Source organism: Aspergillus pseudotamarii, assembly GCF_009193445.1.
Source record: "Aspergillus pseudotamarii strain CBS 117625 unplaced genomic scaffold BDV38scaffold_6, whole genome shotgun sequence".
In the NCBI taxonomy this organism is placed as follows: Eukaryota; Fungi; Ascomycota; class Eurotiomycetes; order Eurotiales; family Aspergillaceae; genus Aspergillus; species Aspergillus pseudotamarii.
In genome coordinates this window covers 676,190-695,307 of record NW_022475020.1, presented here as the reverse complement: position 1 = coordinate 695,307, position 19,118 = coordinate 676,190, and the positions used below count along the sequence as shown (strand labels likewise).

Here is a 19,118-nt window from a genome sequence, read left to right as displayed (position 1 = left end):
CCTGTTGTTAGAGCTAGGAAGAACAACCAGTGAAAGAGTATACATAGAGGAGATGCACTGCTAATCAACAAAACCGCAATGACCACAACAAACTCTCACATACACACTCATCCGCTGGGTCTAGGAGATTCTAAGACTACACAACACATGATGTCCCTGAATATCACAAGCCGACACCATTCTGCAAATCACCGAGCTTGCAGTTGGACTAGTTTCCCTATCTCGTTGATCCATTTGAGGGAGAACTCCTCCTCCGTAAAACGCAGGGCGGATTTCCTTGCACGCAAGCGCATCGCCACTTTCTCCTGTTCCGGTAGAGCTAGCGCGGCCTCGAATGCGGCGGCGAACTGGTCTTCCGTTGAGGCGCGGAAGCCTGTCGCACCATCACCTAGATCAACGACAATATCCTCGCGAGGGCCACCAGAGTCATGTACCACGCTGATGAGTCCGGCGGCTTGGTATTCCACAACGCAGATGCCGAAGTGCTCGTTCCACATTCCATTGACGCCGATCGATGCTGTACCGAGGTGGGAGAGGATAGCGGGCCAGCTAGCGTCACATAGGAAAGTGGTGTGATCGCGGATGCGGAGTTCGTGCGCTAGCAGCCGGAGGTTGTAGATGTGGGTTTCGTCGGGACTGGCATGCCGGACAGAGCCGATGAGGACGAGTTTGGGTTGTGGTTGCGACGCTGAGGTAAGATTCTTGCTGCGCTCCTGAAGGAGGCGTGCGAACGAGCGCAAGACCAATGGGTGGTTCTTTTCAGGCCGGAACTGCGCAATGTATAGGATGATAGGTTCCCTAGTTTTCTCGCTCTCCGCATTTACTGTAATAGTCGATTGAAGCTCTGAAACGGCCGTAGGCGGGAATATAACAGTTGGCTCCTTGTGAGTTTGCTTCTGCCGAGACGGGCCCCAAATGGTACGAATATGCGCAGATGTCCAGGAGGAATTGCACATCACGACGTCCACATGGCCCCCAACCCAGCCGTAGAGACGGGCGAAAGCAAGCCAGTACTTTCTCTTGATCTGCCCCTTCAGTCCCTTTCCGGCGCCAGCGTTGACTCCTTTCACGCCGGTTGTATCATCTAAAGACTGGAGCATGTCCGTGGATATCGTAGGATAGTGCACATAAGCACCTGTTGGGACGTACGGGAAAAGCATCTTGCAGAAGGCCAGTGTGAAAGCATAGCCCATGGTATCGACGAACACGTCTGGAACCAGAAGATTGAATGCATCGTAGGCGACAATCAGAGATCCCAAAGACTGGCCCAGCAGAGTCATATAAGGATACATGCTGCTGACGACATATTTACGGGTAGTAAGGTATAGTAATACCACTGTTGGAGCGTGGAGCTGAATGTTGAAACGATTCTGGACTCTCTCCAGCATGGCAGTTTTGTTGACTTCGTGATCTCCTGTATATATGGCGCAAATCGCTTTGGGCCAGCGCTTTTGCGTTGCCCTTACAGCTTCCCAAAGGACCCGTTCTCCCCCTCCCCCAGCGTTACTAGAAAGATCATGTCAGCTGCGCCCATAACGGTATGCATGCATCTAGCGAGGTAGTAATCATACCAGAATGGATGAAAGAACCCTATAATCCCATCCCAATCGTCACTCTCAGGGGCCTTGTTATTGCCAGGTGTACCTGAACCGGAACTAGACGAGTCGAGCTTCTCCCAATCCTCATCCTCTCCCTGAGCTCCAGAGGACGATCTACTTCGCTTAGATGAAGCCTCCTCATCTTCAGCCCGGACTCGCGAGAGAAGGTACTCTCTACGAGACCTTGTTCTTTTCTGGATAGCCCATCCGACACCACGAAGGACGAAGCGGAGGACCGCCAGGGGAAGTTGGGGTAGCAGGACGCAGGTTGCGAGGAGCGCAAGGACGGTGATAACCGTCTTCAATAGAAACAGCATCATGGCTAGCACAAGACAACGGACATAACTATTGTAGTCTCATCCGTACGTTGGGCGGCGCGCAGGTACTACTACAACTGCAAGGAGCTGCGGAACAAACAGCTGGCGATTATTTGACTGTTGTTTCACTATCGATAAGCCGACTCGGAGTCCGTGCCGATCAGAAACCGTTCGGTATGGTATTGTATGGTTTGTATGGTATGATCCGAATTATTACCCACGTGATATTTATCAGTCACATGATTTGTTCTTTTGTTTTTCTGGTGTACCCGGAGATAACTTCGATTCAGTGCGACAATCGCCTTGTATACTACTGTACTTATATTTGTTCTTTGCTTTCTTTCATCCCCATCTTGTGCTATCGCCCATATCGGACGCTAATAAAGCAATCAGCGAGCCATTGGCCGGCAAGATGAGGCCTTTCCATCGCTCACTCCGCGTGCCGCGGAAGACGGCCTTGCAGCAAATCCGGCATTTCCATCCGACAAGACCGTCGCCTTTCGTTAACGAACTATTAGACGCTTCGTCCGCATTTATACAGGGGGTCCATTCAATCAGTGGCCTGTCATGGGCAGTTTCCATTCCATTGACCGCATTGATCGTCCGATCAACCGTCGCAATGCCTCTACAGATATATACTAAGATTCAAGCGCGCAAAGAGCGAGATTTGGTCCCACTTCTCTCTTCCTGGAAGAAGCACTACAAGGACGATATATTGCGAAGCCAGTACAAAGTCGACGACGTTAATGACATTCAAAACCTTTCGGCCGCTACTCCTATGCTGGCGCAACGTATGAAATCGAAACACGCGGACTTAAGGAAACGATGGAACATCCCAAAGTACTGGAAGCCACTTAACTTTCTCCAAATTCCCATTTGGATATCAGTCATGGAGGCTCTCCGAGCCATGTCAGGAAACGACAAGGGTCTTATCCCGTATCTTCTGTCCCTCGTCGAGCCTACCAATTCATCAGGAGCCCCTCGTCTCCATCTAGAGGTCGAGCCCTCCCTAGCGACAGAAGGCGCGCTCTGGTTTCCGGATCTCCTAGCAGGCGACACGACGGGTATTCTACCAGCCGCATTAACTATGTCTATCCTGCTCAACATCAGCGCCGGCTGGAAAGCCAAGAAGTTCTCGCAGATGGCCGATTTGCCGAAGATAGAGCTCTATAGGGCTTTGACTGTGCGCGGAATTAGGGCTTTCATCCAGGTTCTCGCGCTGAATGTCGGTCTTTCGTCTTATTACTATGAAATGCCCGCCGCACTTCTGCTCTATTGGACCACCAGTACGAATATTGCCACGCTGCAAACCGTTTTCCTAGAAAAGTGCATGTTCAAGAGAGAACCACTAAAGCCCTGGAAGCAGATGCATATCGGGTATACTGCAAACAAAGAGTGTGCTCCAGAGGACTCAATATACAAAGCCACCATGAAGGACGCAAAAGGCTTCAAGGGACTTCACTAGGAGTGATGACTAGATAATTTTAAGTGCTAGATACACCTACCAAGCATGAAGATTGCCAAATAGGCCGATGACAACCGGGGGCCCAGTCATCAGAAAGGCCTACTTTCGCTCCATCAGGACTCACATGCTATATGGGGGTCCAGGCCAACCCCTCCATGATGTCCGAAGAGGCATCAGTGCCACCAAACAGGGTCACGCGAGTCAGACACAGGGGCGGTTCATGTCCGCATCAAAAAAGCCCCGTCGAAGTCAAATACACCTGTGCGCAAGGTGATACCTTTCCCGCAGCAACTTTAACTTCTACTTGTTCGAATTTTTCGGCCAGTGGCTCCCTCTCTTAAAAGGGACTATCGGCGGGTCTATCCTTACCTAACACTGGTTGGCACGTGAAAAGAAGGATACGAAACAGTCGACTTTGGCATACAGCATGCGATATACCTGCCTTCTTTTCTTCTATTCATGTATATCTAATACCATCTGTATATATATTCTCACTCAACATCCCAAAAGACTACCATAATCAACACAATACCTAAAAACCTGCAAACATTCGTCCACACTAGAATGGGGGTAGGAGTACGTAGTATGCTCGTGGCACCACTCAGAAAACGTATGGAGGCTCTGCCGGACTAAGGGGTGCGTTTGCCGCCTGCTTGTTTGTTTCGTCTGGTTTTCTCTAGTCCCGGTCTATGGTCGTCTTTCCTTGGTGTGGTTGTTACTGGCGTGGCGTTTTTGTTCGCCTACTATGGATAGAAATAGAGTAGGTTCATGCATTCATAGAGGGGTATTGATATGGAGGGAAAAGTGCGAATCTGTTATGCCGTTCTCTACGTAGATCTAGTACATTGGTGAAGAGATATATTATTCCGAAGAGATATGCCATTCTAGCTGATATTCACATAGTAGATCACCACCCAAAACCAAAAGAACGCCAGATCTTACGATCGTCTAGTATGCACATACTAAGTGCCCGGAGACATGAAAGTAGCAAGAAGAAAAAAAGGAAGAGTACTAAATGAACTTTATGGTTACGGATCCTGTACGATAAGAAAGCAAGTGATGAGGTCTTGCGTCGTTAATGTCAGTTCTAGTATCTCTGGAATGATTTAGAGCTTGGCTCTAGGGTTCTCTTCGGATGCGCTGGCTTCCTTGTTGATTTCGACGGTACGGGTGTCTGGGCTTTCGCCGAAGAAGATAACTTCTACTGTGACATCATCGCTGTATTTATGTTAGTTTGTTTCCAGTGTTGGATGGGAGTGTGTTTTATGACTTACCGGTAGCGACGAGAGTATGGGCTAGGGAGGGTCAGCAGTGCGCAGACCATGTCCTTGTCCTTGCCGCCCATGGCGTTACGCACAAGGTGGGTGGCAGCGTTGTTGTCTTCGACTGTGAATCGGTCGGCAACGCCCGAGATATCGTACTGTTGTTGGCGGATAGGACGGCGCTGGCCTTCAGTTCCCGCTTCTTGCGATGTCTCGACAGGGAGTTGTTTGCTTTCGAAACCAAACCAGCTCTTCAGCCACGTCTTGTTGGCGCCCACATTTCCAGCCTGCTGTTGCTCGATCCACTGACCGACAAGTCCGACGACTTCCTCGTTGCTCAGCATCTCCCAGAGACCGTCAGTGGCCATGACGAGGAAGTCTCCCCGGCTAGGCTCGACCTTGGTGGTAGTGATGACAGGTTCGGCGGTGACATACGGCGGTGTCTTCAGCAGAGGGTGGGGTGTTCTTCCGAAGAACTGCCGCTTGATCTTATCTTGAGTCTCTTTGGTCCACTTGTAGAACGCATCTCCAAAGGATCGGCTGGGCTCCAGTTGGCCTAGGATTCTACCATTCCGTACAACGTTAGGTTCCCCAGGGTGCTCGGCCCGTAGACGTTGCATTTCGGAAGGGGTCCCGCCGGTCTGGTCTTCCGACAGCGCGGTTGCGGACCACTTTCCGTTCGGGCCACGACGACCAAGGACGGCCCTAGAATCACCCGCGCAGGCAACCTTCAAATCCTTTGACTGGGAGTCATAGAAAGCAAGAAGAGCGCAAGAGCCGGATAAAGCGGGGGCAAGTGTTTCGGCTGCAACTCTCCGCGAGTTAGACTTGAGCACTTTTTCAACACTGTTGTGCACGATATCATTATCCAATCGGGTAAAGCCCTGCTTGATAGCTGCGTCGATAGCTGCAGGGGAAGGTATGAGTAGCGAAGGATCAGCAGCCGCAGCCTTGTAAGTGGTGTTCAATTCCCGAGCCACGTAGGAGATGAGAACATTGCGCAACTTAGCGGAAGTCGTCCAGCCACTTGTGAACTAGTCAGTTCTATACAAATCCATCAAAGAATAAAGGTGGATAAACGTACGAATGCCCGTCGAACACGCCCCAGAACATCCAGTCGCTGTTGGCTTCGCCCTCTTTCGCCGTAGCTACTGTGGACGGCACCTCTACTATCTTTTCGGCATGATCGTCTTCAATCGGCGAGTTGCTAGGCACTTGCACCACGTCATAGCGGACAACACCTTTGCCTCGGTTAACCAAGTACGATTCTTCATTCTTCCTCAGCTTCTGCGTAGCTTGCTCCGGCGTCAACATTTCTAGAAGTCGGCGGTCAGAGTCGTCCGTCTGTTTGCGAAGCGGTTCTTCTCCGTTGATAGTCGCGGTATAAAATTGATCATTATCCACCAGAAGAGCGCGGCGGGTTGACTCCGAAGGATCCTCAGCGTAAGCCGTGGTGGAAGTAGATATGGTACGGTTCAAGCCCGCTACTGCTGCCGACTGTGAACTGCCACCCTGATAAGCGTACCAGGCCCCAGATGCAACGACCGTCGATATCACAGCGAGGGAAAAGTTTCGGAGATGCATCGATGAGTGTAGGGTCGCGGGAATGAACGAAGGGTGTTTCCCGGCGGAGGAGGGTCGGAGAGCTAGAGAGTGGCTGCTAGAGAACGACACAGCACGCGGTTTCCTACCAGCAACTCTCCATACCGGTACACGACGCGCACTACGGAAGGCGTGAAGAGCTGCACGTCGCATTGAGTAGGTGAGTAAATAATATAGTATAGAGAGTTGTAGGGTCCAGCGGCGCTGGAAGGAGACTGTATGATGACACAAGCTATTTACTAGTCTAATGGCGGAGACCTTTCGGTGTTTAATCGGACCCAGGCATCCAGGCATGCAAGGTAGATGGCTTATCATGTGATACCGTATCGTTTTGTCTTCGTTTTGTTTTCGTACCGTAACGTCGTAACGAATGTCCCGCGCTAATCCCAAACAGGCTGTGTCGTCATTCCCCGCCGTTGTCAATGAACAAAAAGTGCTTTTTACTGCTTATACATCAGAAAACCAACTTTCACCAATTCCCCGCGCGGGCCTCAATAATCGCACTACGCTTGGCTGATTTGTGTAATTTGTGGTCAGCCCTGAATGTCCTCCCGCACGCTTCGCAAGCTGCAAAAGCTGCGCGAGCAAGAGTTGCAGCAAGCGTCGTTACAAGCAGAAGAAAACGATGAGTCAAGCGAAGATGAGCCGGTATCTCAGTCTTCAAAGCCGAAGTTGAACGCCTTTGATTTACTTAATGCCGCCGATGATGAAGAGGAAGAGCAGGAGCAGGAGCAGGAGCAGGAGCAGGAGTCCGACAACGATGCTCACGAGCCGGTGACGCAGCCAACGGAAGCTATACCCGTCCCCGCGAAATCGGCAGAGTCGAAGAAAAAGAAGAAGAAGAAAAACAAGAAGAAGAAGGCTTCTCCGAAAGCTACCGATGAAGCAACAGCAAATACCAAGGCAGATGATGAAGAATTAGATGAAATTGACCGAGCACTGAGGGAGTTAGCGGTTGACAACAACCGTTCCGGACAAGGCGATTCCACGACGGCTGCAACAGGTAATAATCGCGATGCCTCGTTTCCAAAGACCCCGGCAGAGCTACTCGCCATTGACCCGAAGTCTCTCAATGCGACGAATGAAATGCGAAAGTTATTTGGGAATGTGGTGTTGGAAAACTTTGATCAAGAGGATGCTGGCGCAGGCCGCAGAAGAGACAGGAACCGGGAAACGATTGACCTCGGTCGCGCATTGACTGGGAGATATAGCCCTGCGAGTAGAGGTCAGAGTTTAGCCGGCGTCACGCTGCGACGCAACGTCCTGATGCAGGGCAAGGATGAATGGCCTCGCACCCCTAGTGGTGGCCTTGGGATGGAGCTGGTGGAGAAATCTTCAACTGGTCCTACGGTCTACCGGATTATTCACAACGCCTCCTATAAGGACGTGCAGATGCAGTTCGATATGTGTGTGGAGTCGATGGACCCTCAAAGAATGATTCACCTCCTCCAATATAATCCGTACCATATTTCAACTCTGCTCCAGGTCTCCGAAATAGCCAAGCATCAAAGTGACCACGCTGTCTCCGCTGATCTCCTTGAACGGGCACTTTTCAACATTGGACGGTCGGCTCACTCATCGTTCGGTACCAGCCTCAAGGAAGGTCAGGCAAGGCTGGATTTTGCGCATATGGCGAACCGGGAGTTGTGGCTCGTCGGTTGGAGGTACATTGCCAACTTGGGGATGAAAGGAACCTGGAGGACAGCCTATGAGTGGGCCAAGCTGTTACTGAGTCTCAATGACAGTGATCCATACTGTATCAGACTTCTGATCGATCACCTGGCCCTCAGAGGCCGAGAGTACTCCCATTTTATTGAACTTTGTACACAAACCCGGCTGAGAGAGGAGTGGGCTTCGCTGCCAAATATTCAATGCTCACTTGCATTGGCATACCTCCGGTTGAACAAACCTAAGGAATGTAGAGAGCAGCTTCATTTCGCCATGTCGCGCTACCCATGGGTGTTTTGCAAGCTAGCACAAGAGCTTGATATCCAGCCCATGCCTAAGCAGATTTGGGGCAAGATGCCTCCGACTGATGCGCATGAGCTGCTTACCGAACTCTACATTGTCCGTGCCAAGGATCTCTGGAACACACCCGAGGCAGTCTCGTTGATCGTGGAAGTTGCCGATACCTTGGCAGAAGAGGAAGAACCGGTTGAACCTCCTGAGATCACGCTCGATATTGCCCGCCATGTGGTGCTGTCCGACATCCCCAGAGTCACAACACATCTACCCACACGCTTTGTCTCCGGACGGATATCAGCATCCGATCCACTACCTCCCTACGACTCGGAGGCTTTCCGCCAACAGTCCGATCCCACCCCATCGTATTTATCTCGAGTGCCGGAGGCTGGTCGCCCACAGTGGCTGCGGGACCTTTTGAATCAAATGAACAATGGTGCCATTCGTTTCCCTGGGTTCCAGGGCGGCGAAGAAGTGCATGACGATGACGGTTCGATTGGCGAGGGTGGAGGCGAGATTAACACTGCAGGCCCGCACCCTGGCGCTGATCAGCAGCCACAACTTGAGCAGTGGCTCCTGGCAGATGGTCTTCACAGTCTGGAAGCATTTTTACGCCAGTATGGTGTCGATCGCGGCAATTGGGGGGAAGTCGTCGACTATTCTCCTTTGACTGAGTATGTAGATGCCTTGGACGCCCTCCAGCCGGATACTCGACAGCGGTTACTCCACGGTCCGGTTCGGGACTCTATAGGTGAGATGGCGATTGATTTGTTGGAGGATGAACTTCAGCTACTGGAATATGATGAAGATGAGGATGTGTGATTATACCAACCCTCGATGCGTGTATAGTGACGGAATGATATACCATGGTTACATTGCTCATAGCTCATGGATTCGAAAAAACAATAGGATTGTAGTTGTTGTTTTTGTAGACATTGCAGACAGGTAGGGACAGTATGTGTTCTGTATGATTGATACCATGTGACTTCGTTCCGTTGTATTTGTATTGTGGGGTAGAGATTCGTATAGTAGAGTTTATATATAAGCAGTACCACATCACTGACGGGATTTAGGGCAAACGTCATAACAGGGGCTTGTATAACCAAGCGTCCGTTTTCGGTTACATGCGTCTGTTAGGTAAATTTAAGATCTTATATTACTCCTTTTCACTCTTAAGTACTAGTATGAACACCATCGGCATTATAATATTCGACTTTTTCCTTATTAAACCGGCCAAAAAGATGCTCCCTCACAATTATCGCAGCTTAGTAAAACATTCCCCGACAGGCAGCGGTTCCGCCCGTAACTATAATAAAATCTTAATTCGAACGTGACACTTGCTTCTGCCATGCGTGGGACTCGCGCATATTTTGTTCGATGAGAAAACCATCGGGAAAATTTCAATCATTAGATTGGACTTTGCCACTGCACTATCTTTAGTGACTCATGTGCTATCACGTTACATCCGAGCGCTTCGCGAGATAGCTAACTTTTTCCCTTATCTCTCACGAATCGCCGGCAGATTCAAACCATCGCTCACCCAGGAAAGAAAATGCCGACACTGTGGTCGCAGGTCAGTAGTATGGCTTCGGCAGAACCCGTACCGTTAACCGCCCGTGAAGCTGCCTCCGGGCTCTTGGGATCTATTTCTTTGACCTGCTGGATCTTTGTCCTGGTATGTGTTTATCCGCTGCATTACTTGGCCGCGCTGCGATTCGTAGGTCCCTGCGAAGACAATCCGCTAAACTGCCTCTGCTAGGTGCCTCAACTTATCGAAAATTATCGCAATGGCAACGCGGAGGCCATCTCTCTTGTCTTTCTCGGCGTTTGGTTCGTCGGTGACGTAACCAACCTAATTGGAGGCCTTTGGGCTGGGCTGGTTCCCGTAATTGTGGCTATTGCTGTTTATTTTTGTATCGCGGATGGCGTGCTTATCGGGCAATGTCTCTACTACAAGATGCGGAATTCGCGTCTTCATGCCTTCCACCGTCGACGTTCTTCCGTGGAAACACCTGACCCGACCACCCCATTGCTGGGCCGGCGCTTTAGCGACAGCCTTCACGATGGACCGGCTTCGCGCCGTCGATCATGGGCGTCGCAGCACCGTGACGGCCATGCTAATGGACCGGACGATACACTAGCGAAAATTGTTGAGGAGAACGAGGCCGGTCGCAGTGCGTGGATCAAGAACTTCAGCAGCGTCCTGGCCATCTGCGTGATTGGAATGGGTGGATGGACGATCGCATGGCAATCTGGTGTTTGGCAACCGGCACCCCAGGAGGATGGCGGAGGTGCCGAGATAGCCGTTGGAGCCCAGGTAGTTGGGTATTTCAGCGCGATCTGCTATCTAGGGTGAGTTTTGAAATTTAAATCGGAGTTGGAATGTTTTTCAGGATTGACAAATGTTAGTGCACGTCTTCCGCAGATTTACAAGAACTGGAAGGACAAATCTTGCGAGGGTATGTATTTCCCTGGCCACTGGGCATCGCATGTACGGTGCTAACTGACTTTACAGGGCTCTCGCTTTTGTTCTTTATTCTCTCACTCTTGGGAAATTTAACTTATGGCGCTGGTGTAGGTTTTCGTTTACTGACTCATATTTTTTATGTCATTTGAGGCTGACGTTGTACAATCCAGATCCTTTGTCATTCAACGGAGAAGAACTACATTGTCACAAATATACCTTGGCTGCTGGGATCGCTGGGCACGATGGTCGAGGATATCACGATTTTTATACAATTTCGTCTATATGCGGTTGCGGACTCAACAGCCGCAGGGCCATGATTGTAAAGGGCCAGGGTACAGCCACGCTAATAGTTTAGCGCATTGATCGACTCTACGGGGACGCGGCGTGGGTTCCGTTAGTTGGTCGCGCTTATCAAAAGTTGTGTCGAGTTTTTTTATCTGTCAAAAAAAAGTTGCGGGGTTTAGGTGGCATGGCGTTTGTACTATATTTATATCTATTATGCATGGCTTTGATATTTTTACCTTAGAGCAACGAGAGTGGGCGGGAATTATGAATAGCTTTATACGGACAATGCAAACAGAAACCTTTTGTTCATGGTCGCATGACAGACATGGCATGAGATCTGGGCACCTAAGCTCGAAACTAGCTAAACTGGGAACATTTTATATAGAAACGAGGACGGCCAACACGATCTCGCCCCCGACCCATAGGTGTGCCATGACTGAAGTCTAATGGCCGGAATCATAGCGTCATCCGTTCCAGTACCTGTCATCGAACCCATCATACAAGCAAAGCGCCCAGTCCCACCGGATGTCCTTGTCCGTTGATCCCTTTTTAATTTCCCTTTTTGGTCATCGTGCGGTCGCGTAGTATGGGGTACAAGAAATGCGAGGGCGAAAAGGAGATATGGAAGAAACAAGGTGAAAAAGGAAATTAGGAAAGCCGAACGGGTGAAGACGCTTAGTCGAAAAGACCGAAGCCCATGTCCTCGTCGGACTCCTCCTTCTCTGCGTGTACAAGTCAGCATTCCGCGCACCTTCGCAGACTCTTCATGGATCGCAGCGGTACCTTCTTCCTTCTTCTCCTCAGCGGCAGCCTCAGCGGGGGCAGCAGCGCCACCAGCAGCAGCAGCACCGGCGGGAGCGGCAGCACCAGCGGAGCCGACGTTGGTCAGGAGCTCCTTGATGTCCTTGCCCTCAAGAGCCTGTAAAATCGGAATGTGTAAGTTGCTGAATATGACTTTGCGTTTTCTTCAACTGTCGCTCGAAGACTGTCGGATATTTACCTTGGCGAAGATGGAAGTCCAGATGGGCTCAACTTCCTGAACCTTGGCGGCGGTCAGGAGAGTCTGGAGCTTGTCGGCCTGTGGTGAGCAAAAGACACGATCAGCCTGTATTTCCAATGCAAAAAAATTCATCTCCCATTTGTCATAATGTCCCGCAAAATTCCACCTCTTCGCAGCAACTTCGTGTTGTTCAACCAGTTTCCCACAATACCAACTCAAGATCCAAGGATAATACGTACGGTGACCTCGATGCCATCATCGGCAAGGATGAGGGCCGCGTAGGAGCAAGCGAGCTCGGCAGTAGACATGGTGGTCGATGGGGTCGTTGACTGGACTGGAGTCTCGAGAGGGATGGGTATAGGAAAGAGAGAAGAAGACGGGAGACTTTTAACTCGGCCTATCTTTGAGAGTCCGGTAGACGCCCAGAGCGGAACTGGTACTGTGTGCACCTAGGGCTCGCTTAGGTCCTTATTCTGGCTTAGCGTCAACGCCCCTCCCGTGACTTTACACTAGTCCCTAATAGGCAATGCATGCCATCATCGTCTGATTGCATCTGATCCGCATGATGCAGTTTAGTCTCTAGATCGAAATATCTCCGTATATCTCTCGCGTTCTGTTATCTGCGAATTACAGATACCACTCCGTTCTATATCTTACCGATCTATCACTTGACATTTTCCTCCCACCTATACTACTTCGTACATTCGAAAGTATCCCGCTCCGGCGTCATGGATTCCCCCGCCGTCCCCGCTCCGTTGGATCCGCAAGAACAGCCAATTCTCGACCGTCTGCTGCGCACCCGCGACGCTCTCCTACTTATCAAGCAGGACAAGTCCTCTTATATCAAGTCTCGCGACGTGCTTCCGTTATACGAGGAGGTGGTTTCTGAGGTGGAAAAACTCAATGCCGTCCGGAAGGGGAAAGACCGCCGGCTGCCACATAACCGACGTTAGCACTGAGTGGGCCTTGCGTTAAGTGTAAGCGTAATAAGAACAGACTTGCTGACTGCTACCATTTCCACGAGGCTCTAGTTGACTACGTACTGGATGACTGCTTTCAATTGATCTCGTTGCTGTTCTTGACGGTTGGTCGGAACAATGAGGCACCTGCAGTGTACGTACATCCCAATAACATGGTATTGATCGGACCTGATTGGGACTGACGATTGACTGCGCTCAAGGTATTCTTTGGCAACGACGGTTCAGGTAATTCAAGACAAAAGAGTTTCTTCCGTCTCTTCCGCTTTCTAACGTTAAGATAGCGACTTCTTGACCACCTGGGAGAGGCTGGCTTCTACAGTTCTAAAGACCTTAGCTCCATCACAAAGACCCTCGCTCATGTTCACGAAACCATAGATCGCTGTCGCAATGTATACTCGCCTGCTTTATTGACACTTTTGGAGAGTCGGTTGGAGAAGTGCCGGCTTTTATTGGACAAGTTGCAGAGTGATCTGGCGCAGCTGAGCCCCGAACTTGTGTCTACTCATGAGACGCTTGTCTCAATCCTGCGGTCAACATCTGCTGTCAATACCCGTTCAAAGGTGTGCACCTTTCCCTCCTACACATCCGCAGATTCTAACCAAGTGTATGTTAGTTCTCTGCATCAGAGGTGAATGGACTACGGGATCAGTTGAAGAAGATCCAGGATTCATTGACAGATGGTAATTTTGTCGGTGCCGATGGGCAACCTCTCCCGGGACAGGACAATGTTAAAAGCTTATTGGAACGATGCTGGCTGTGGACGGAGATTGTTTTGCAACGGTACGTCGCTCTTCAAATCACACTATTTCTCTACTAACCCGCAACAGGGAGGGAAAGATTGATGAGCGGTTCCAAGACCAGTACGAGCGGTTGGTTGACATTCGCAACCAACTTGATCGGCTGTCTGTAACACAAGCGTGGTCTCTCCGCGAGACCGACCTGTTCGGCTATCAGCGAAAACTTGACCGTATTGACGAAGCGCGTGTGAATGGAAATTTTGTCGATGCGGAAGGACAACTGGCAGACATTCATGCGCAACGGGTAAGGATTCAGTGCATCTCAACAATAACATGTGTGCTAACATGAAGATGTAGACCCTTCTGTACTTGATCAGGAGGAGCTATGGATACATCTATGCACTTCTAATTTCGTCAGAACCGGTATCTGAGGCATTGTTACCTGTGTATAACCAGCTCCAAACGCTGAAGCGCTGCCTCCTTGAGGTTAAGGAGTCTGGCGGCGTAGCGAATTCGCGCGAACTTTACCCATATAGTATGAAGGTAAGTCTGGGGGGGTTTGGGACATTCGCGGTACACGAAACATTGCTAATAAGACGCAGCTTAACTCCATTGATAATATGCGAGTAGACGGGAAGTTCTACGTGGGCAACGACATCCCCGAAGGTCAGGGTAGCGTGAATGCACTATTAGCGGAATGTTACGACATTGTATGGGAGCTGCGGGCGGCCGTGCAGGACGACGACGACCGGCATGCCTGATTTGGTCTTTTCTTTACCATCTCTCATGTATTAATGGCGATCTAGAGGACATCTTGGGACGGACTTGGCTTGGCTCGACCTCGGCGATCGTGAGGCTGTTTGCTGTTCTCGTATTCTATCGGCGTTCTCTCTGGCGCATTGCAATCTGTGTTGTTGCTCCATGTGGTAGTTGTCATCAAATCTACTAATATCAAAACTTATCAAGTGGATAATACGGTACCATACCTGAAAATGGGCGAGACTTTGGCAGTAGAGATACGGGGCCCCGAGTACAGTACGGTAAGATGGGTCCTTGGGAATGTCGGCCCGGCATCGGCGATGGAACCGTCCAATCAGCATGGAGGTAAAAGGCAGCCAAAGGCCAAAATAAAAGAATATCGCCATCGAACTCAATTCTAATGTCCTTCTTTCTTCTTCCCCAATTCACGTACATTCAGGCGGCACGATGGTGAGGCAGCTTGTTTGGCAGCGGGCCACCGCCTCTCGCAGGGTAAGTAACCCCAATGGCTGCTTCCTCGACGGCCTATACATCTACCGTGTACTAACCTCCGGTATGAATCATAGCTGGCCCCGAAGTGCCTTCCCCCACAAGGACTGTTCAACCGCCGCGGTCTGGCCACGGAGGCTTCCTCGGTGTCCTCTCGCATGCCCCCCTACCCCAAAATCTTGCGCAACTTAGAGGAAGTCCGTCGTGTCTTGGGTTCTTCGCGGGCTCTTACACTAGCGGAAAAGATCCTCTACGCCCATCTGGCGAATCCCGAGGAGTCATTGTTGTCCGGCACGGACAATGGACGTGATATTCGCGGCAAGGCGAACCTGAAGTTGAAGCCGGACCGTGTGGCGATGCAAGATGCATCGGCACAGATGGCTCTATTGCAGTTCATGTCGTGCGGTCTCCCATCGACCGCAGTGCCCGCCAGCATTCACTGCGACCATATGATTGTGGGTGAGCGCGGCGCCGACACGGATTTGCCTGCATCGATCAAGGGTAATAGTGAAGTGTTCGATTTCCTGGAGAGTGCTGCCAAACGCTACGGTATCGAATTCTGGGCCCCCGGTGCTGGTATCATTCACCAGAGCGTCCTGGAGAACTACGCCGCCCCTGGATTGATGATGCTGGGTACTGACAGCCACACCCCGAATGCGGGTGGTCTTGGCGCTATTGCCATTGGTGTTGGTGGTGCTGACGCCGTGGATGCGTTGGTTGATGCTCCTTGGGAGCTGAAGGCACCTCGTGTTCTGGGTGTGCGACTGGAGGGCAAACTCAACGGCTGGGCTGCTCCCAAGGACATTATCCTGCACCTGGCAGGCAAGCTCACCGTCCGTGGAGGAACTGGTTTCATCATTGAGTATCACGGACCGGGTGTGGAAACTCTTAGCTGCACTGGCCAGGCTACTATTTGTAACATGGGTGCTGAGGTGGGTGCTACCACTTCGGTGTTCCCATTCTCTCCCAGCATGATCCCATATCTGCAGGCGACGCACCGTGGAGATGTCGCCAAGGCGGCCGCGGAGATTGCCGCTTCGGGTCCCAAGAACCTTCTGCGTGCCGACAACGGTGCCGAGTATGACCAGCTGATTACCATTGACCTGTCGACGCTGGAGCCACACATCAACGGACCTTTCACGCCGGATTTGTCCGTTCCCCTTTCCGCCTTCGCCGATACCGTTCGCGAGAAGAACTGGCCCGAAACCTTCGGAGCTGGTCTGATTGGTAGCTGCACGAACAGCTCCTATGAGGACATGACCCGTGCTGAGGACCTGGTCAAGCAGGCCTCCGCTGCGGGCCTCAAGCCCAAGTCGGATTTCTTTATCACCCCAGGCAGTGAGCAGATCCGGGCCACCCTCGACCGCGACCAGACGCTCTCCACCTTTGCCTCTGCAGGCGGTACTGTCCTGGCTAATGCATGCGGGCCGTGCATTGGCCAATGGAAGCGGACTGATGGCGTTGCTAAAGGCGAGGATAACGCTATTTTCACTTCGTACAACCGCAACTTCCCCGGCCGTAACGACGGCAACCGCCGGACAATGAACTTCCTGGCCTCCCCAGAGCTTGTCACAGCACTGGCGTATTCTGGCCGTACTACCTTCAACCCTATGACCGACAGCTTGACGACCCCGAGCGGTGGGGAGTTCCGGTTCCAGCCTCCGACTGGCTCTGCGCTGCCCGCTGATGGCTTCGAAGACGGCAACCCCGACTTCAAGCCCACCGCGGCGGCCCCCGACGCAAGCTGCGAGGTGGTTGTGTCTCCCACCTCCGATCGATTGGCTCTGCTGGAGCCATTTGCTCCCTTCCCCAAGGGAAACCTGTCCGGTCTGAAGGTGCTGTACAAGGTCAAGGGCCAGTGCACCACGGACACCATCTCCGCCGCGGGCCCATGGCTCAAGTACAAGGGTCACCTGCCCAACATCTCCGCCAACACCCTAATCGGCGCCGTCAACGCTGCCACTGGCGAGACCAACGTCGCCTACGACGAAGCTGGCAACCAGTATTCAATCCCCGACCTGGCCGCTCAATGGAAGGCTGAGGGAATCGAGTGGCTGGTGGTTGCCGAGGACAACTACGGTGAGGGTAGTGCTCGTGAGCACGCCGCATTGCAGCCTCGCTACTTGGGTGGACGTATCATTCTGTCCAAGAGTTTCGCCCGTATTCACGAGACCAACCTCAAGAAGCAGGGTGTCGTGCCTTTGACTTTCGAGAACCCCGCCGACTACGACCGCATTGACGCATGCGATAAGGTCGACACGGTCGGACTGTACGAAACCCTGCAGGCAGGCGGACAAGGCTCGATCAAGCTGCAGGTGACCAAGCAGAATGGCGAGGCTGTTGAAATTCCAGTGAAGCACACGCTGAGCCCGGATCAGTGTGCATTCATTCTGGCAGGAAGTGCATTGAACTTGTTGGCGCAAAAGGCGGGAAAGTCTAATTAGATTGTACATATACCAATTCCGTTGTTTAATCATGTCAATGTCAAAATTTCTTAAGACAGCTTTTCCCTCGTACTGCTGATCTACTGCTTTACCGTACCTTTATACCAAGATCTCCGCTCCGCTCCCCCACCTGCCCCACCACCTCCACAGCAATACATCGATCTGACTTCATAGCACAAATACACATTCCAGGCGCCATATAAACCAACTCTAACCACCACACACCCCCATAAGAAAACTACCCAAATACCAACCCATCCAACACAAAAAGAAAACAAAGAAAGAAGAAAAGAAAAGAAAAAGAAAAGAAAAGAAAATGGAAACTCTTCGCACTGCGTTCGTAGACAGGCCCCGCCCGCTGCTCTCATACGGCGTCCCCTTCGAAACCGCCGCCGCAAAACACATAAACGACCTCTTCCACGCCTCACGAGTCTATATAATCTGTTCAGGCTCTCTATCCCGAAACACAGACGTGCTGGACCGACTAAGCACCACCATTGGAAAAGACAAGATAGTAGGGACCCGCATCGGAATGCGGAGCCATACATATTGGTCGGAGATTCTAGAAATCGTGCACGAAGCAAGAAACAGCGGAGCAGATTTGATATTAACGATTGGAGCGGGCAGTCTAACAGATGGAGCGAAGGTTGTTGCTCTGGTAAGATATTATATTCCCTTCTCTATGTATTTATTTTCTTTTTTGTTACTTTTATCCGAGAGTATATGGAGGGTTGTGATGTCATTATCCGATCACTATATACCTATATGAATAAATGACGAATTAACAATTGCTAACGGAACCCAAAGGCCCTATCCAACAACGTCGAAACGAAAGCCGACCTCTCCAAACTCCCCGTCACGCCATCCCAACAAGCCACGATCCACCCCCCTACCATTCCCATAATCAGTATTCCGACGACCCTCTCCGCAGGCGAATATTCTAACTTCGCGGGCGCAACCGACGACACCACACAGCGCAAACATACCTTCCAGAGTCCCGTTAAAGGTCCGGAGCTCGTAATCCTCGACCCAGCGCTCACGACTACGACCCCGGATTCCATCTGGCTCAGCACAGGGATCAGAGCGGTAGACCATTGCATTGAGACGTTCGTTGCTGTCCAGCATACGAGTGAGAAGACGGACCAGCTTGCGTTGCATGCGTTGGGGCTTTTGGTGCCCGGGTTGTTGGGATGTAGAGCTGATACGGGGGATGTGGAGGCGAGATTGCAGTGTCAGTTGGGGTCGGTGGATGCTATGGCTGCTTGTACGGCGGGTGTGCAGTTGGGGGCTAGTCATGGGATTGGACATCAGTTGGGGCCGATGGGGGTTGGGCATGGGGAGACGAGTTGTGTGCTGTTGCCGGCGGTTTGTACGTTTAATGCGCGGCATGGGGCGAACGGGGAGCGGCAGGAGAGGGTGAAGGGGTTTCTTTTGGGGCAGAAGGTTGTTGGGGAGGTTTTGGAGAGGAGAGGCTTGGATGCGACGAAGGTGGATCTGGGGGATGTGTTGGACGCGGTGATTCGGGAGTTGGGGATGCCTCGGTCGTTGCAGGATGTCGGGGTTGGTCGGGATCAGCTGGATCAGTTGGCTGAGAATAGTTTGCATGATCGGTGGTGTAAGACGAATCCGGTGCCGTTGACGGAGAAGAGTCAGGTATTGGAGATTCTGGAGATGGTGGTTGAGTAGATGTTTACTTGGTAATTGGTACATATACTGTAGATGTATGTAGAAGATGTTCCTGTATATATGGA

General features: G+C 51.4%; 9 protein-coding genes across 9 annotated transcripts; 6 read left to right on the top strand and 3 right to left on the bottom strand.

Annotated features, from left to right (window-relative positions):
* Positions 1-188: 188 nt before the first annotated feature.
* BDV38DRAFT_268258 (alpha-1,2-mannosyltransferase ALG11) lies at positions 189-1,915 on the bottom strand (the record flags this gene model as incomplete). Its single annotated transcript, XM_032056738.1, has 2 exons — positions 189-1,506; positions 1,572-1,915. 2 exons carry the CDS (start codon positions 1,913-1,915, stop codon positions 189-191), a joined length of 1,662 nt encoding a protein of 553 aa, XP_031918067.1.
* A 282-nt stretch (positions 1,916-2,197) lies between these two features.
* Positions 2,198-4,015, top strand: BDV38DRAFT_177054 (putative mitochondrial export translocase Oxa2). Its single transcript, XM_032052016.1, has one exon. It carries the CDS (start codon positions 2,328-2,330, stop codon positions 3,378-3,380), a length of 1,053 nt encoding a protein of 350 aa, XP_031918066.1. The 5' UTR covers positions 2,198-2,327; the 3' UTR covers positions 3,381-4,015.
* A 471-nt stretch (positions 4,016-4,486) lies between these two features.
* Positions 4,487-6,397, bottom strand: ptcF (type 2C protein phosphatase ptcF; the record flags this gene model as incomplete). The annotated part of the gene is made up of 3 exons (XM_032056737.1): positions 4,487-4,598; positions 4,655-5,668; positions 5,727-6,397. The coding sequence occupies 3 exons, from the start codon at positions 6,395-6,397 to the stop codon at positions 4,487-4,489; spliced, it is 1,797 nt and encodes a 598-aa protein (XP_031918065.1).
* Positions 6,398-6,687: 290 nt separating this feature from the next.
* Positions 6,688-9,326, top strand: BDV38DRAFT_177057 (transcriptional repressor TCF25 family protein). Its single transcript, XM_032052017.1, has one exon. The coding sequence runs from the start codon at positions 6,788-6,790 to the stop codon at positions 9,026-9,028; it is 2,241 nt and encodes a 746-aa protein (XP_031918064.1). The 5' UTR covers positions 6,688-6,787; the 3' UTR covers positions 9,029-9,326.
* Position 9,327: 1 nt separating this feature from the next.
* Positions 9,328-11,155, top strand: BDV38DRAFT_177066 (PQ-loop repeat-containing protein). Its single transcript, XM_032052018.1, has 5 exons — positions 9,328-9,881; positions 9,966-10,558; positions 10,616-10,665; positions 10,722-10,780; positions 10,844-11,155. Exons 1-5 carry the CDS (start codon positions 9,759-9,761, stop codon positions 10,988-10,990), a joined length of 972 nt encoding a protein of 323 aa, XP_031918063.1. The 5' UTR covers positions 9,328-9,758; the 3' UTR covers positions 10,991-11,155.
* A 105-nt stretch (positions 11,156-11,260) lies between these two features.
* Positions 11,261-12,455, bottom strand: rpp1 (ribosomal protein P1). Its single transcript, XM_032053510.1, has 4 exons — positions 12,198-12,455; positions 11,959-12,036; positions 11,742-11,877; positions 11,261-11,680 (listed from the first exon to the last, which is right to left on the bottom strand). Exons 1-4 carry the CDS (start codon positions 12,264-12,266, stop codon positions 11,634-11,636), a joined length of 330 nt encoding a protein of 109 aa, XP_031918062.1. The 5' UTR covers positions 12,267-12,455; the 3' UTR covers positions 11,261-11,633.
* A 107-nt stretch (positions 12,456-12,562) lies between these two features.
* BDV38DRAFT_236825 (uncharacterized protein) lies at positions 12,563-14,862 on the top strand. The gene is made up of 8 exons (XM_032053509.1): positions 12,563-12,906; positions 12,990-13,071; positions 13,139-13,163; positions 13,220-13,498; positions 13,552-13,718; positions 13,766-13,979; positions 14,033-14,218; positions 14,278-14,862. Exons 1-8 carry the CDS (start codon positions 12,687-12,689, stop codon positions 14,434-14,436), a joined length of 1,332 nt encoding a protein of 443 aa, XP_031918061.1. The 5' UTR covers positions 12,563-12,686; the 3' UTR covers positions 14,437-14,862.
* Positions 14,863-14,881: 19 nt separating this feature from the next.
* Positions 14,882-17,367, top strand: BDV38DRAFT_278782 (aconitate hydratase ACO2; the record flags this gene model as incomplete). Its single annotated transcript, XM_032058830.1, has 2 exons — positions 14,882-14,926; positions 15,001-17,367. The coding sequence occupies 2 exons, from the start codon at positions 14,882-14,884 to the stop codon at positions 17,365-17,367; spliced, it is 2,412 nt and encodes an 803-aa protein (XP_031918060.1).
* A 316-nt stretch (positions 17,368-17,683) lies between these two features.
* BDV38DRAFT_278781 (iron-containing alcohol dehydrogenase) lies at positions 17,684-19,053 on the top strand (the record flags this gene model as incomplete). The annotated part of the gene is made up of 2 exons (XM_032058829.1): positions 17,684-18,025; positions 18,175-19,053. The coding sequence occupies 2 exons, from the start codon at positions 17,684-17,686 to the stop codon at positions 19,051-19,053; spliced, it is 1,221 nt and encodes a 406-aa protein (XP_031918059.1).
* Between the last annotated feature and the right edge of the window lie 65 nt (positions 19,054-19,118).

What these genes read in the sequence shown, in the direction of transcription:
- BDV38DRAFT_177054 (XM_032052016.1), top strand. Translation starts at nt 2,328, where the DNA reads ATGAGGCCTTTCCATCGCTCACTCCGCGTGCCGCGGAAGACGGCCTTG.
- BDV38DRAFT_177057 (XM_032052017.1), top strand. Translation starts at nt 6,788, where the DNA reads ATGTCCTCCCGCACGCTTCGCAAGCTGCAAAAGCTGCGCGAGCAAGAG.
- BDV38DRAFT_177066 (XM_032052018.1), top strand. Translation starts at nt 9,759, where the DNA reads ATGCCGACACTGTGGTCGCAGGTCAGTAGTATGGCTTCGGCAGAACCC. An exon ending in AGCGCGATCTGCTATCTAGG is followed by an intron (nt 10,559 to 10,615) that starts GTGAGTTTTGAA and finishes GACAAATGTTAG; the next exon opens with TGCACGTCTTCCGCAGATTT. An exon ending in ATTTAACTTATGGCGCTGGT is followed by an intron (nt 10,781 to 10,843) that starts GTAGGTTTTCGT and finishes TGTACAATCCAG; the next exon opens with ATCCTTTGTCATTCAACGGA.
- rpp1 (XM_032053510.1), bottom strand. Translation starts at nt 12,266, where the DNA reads ATGTCTACTGCCGAGCTCGCTTGCTCCTACGCGGCCCTCATCCTTGCC. An exon ending in GGACTTCCATCTTCGCCAAG is followed by an intron (nt 11,878 to 11,958) that starts GTAAATATCCGA and finishes CCGATTTTACAG; the next exon opens with GCTCTTGAGGGCAAGGACAT. An exon ending in TGAGGAGAAGAAGGAAGAAG is followed by an intron (nt 11,681 to 11,741) that starts GTACCGCTGCGA and finishes TTGTACACGCAG; the next exon opens with AGAAGGAGGAGTCCGACGAG.
- BDV38DRAFT_236825 (XM_032053509.1), top strand. Translation starts at nt 12,687, where the DNA reads ATGGATTCCCCCGCCGTCCCCGCTCCGTTGGATCCGCAAGAACAGCCA. An exon ending in CTTTGGCAACGACGGTTCAG is followed by an intron (nt 13,164 to 13,219) that starts GTAATTCAAGAC and finishes ACGTTAAGATAG; the next exon opens with CGACTTCTTGACCACCTGGG. An exon ending in CAGACATTCATGCGCAACGG is followed by an intron (nt 13,980 to 14,032) that starts GTAAGGATTCAG and finishes ATGAAGATGTAG; the next exon opens with ACCCTTCTGTACTTGATCAG.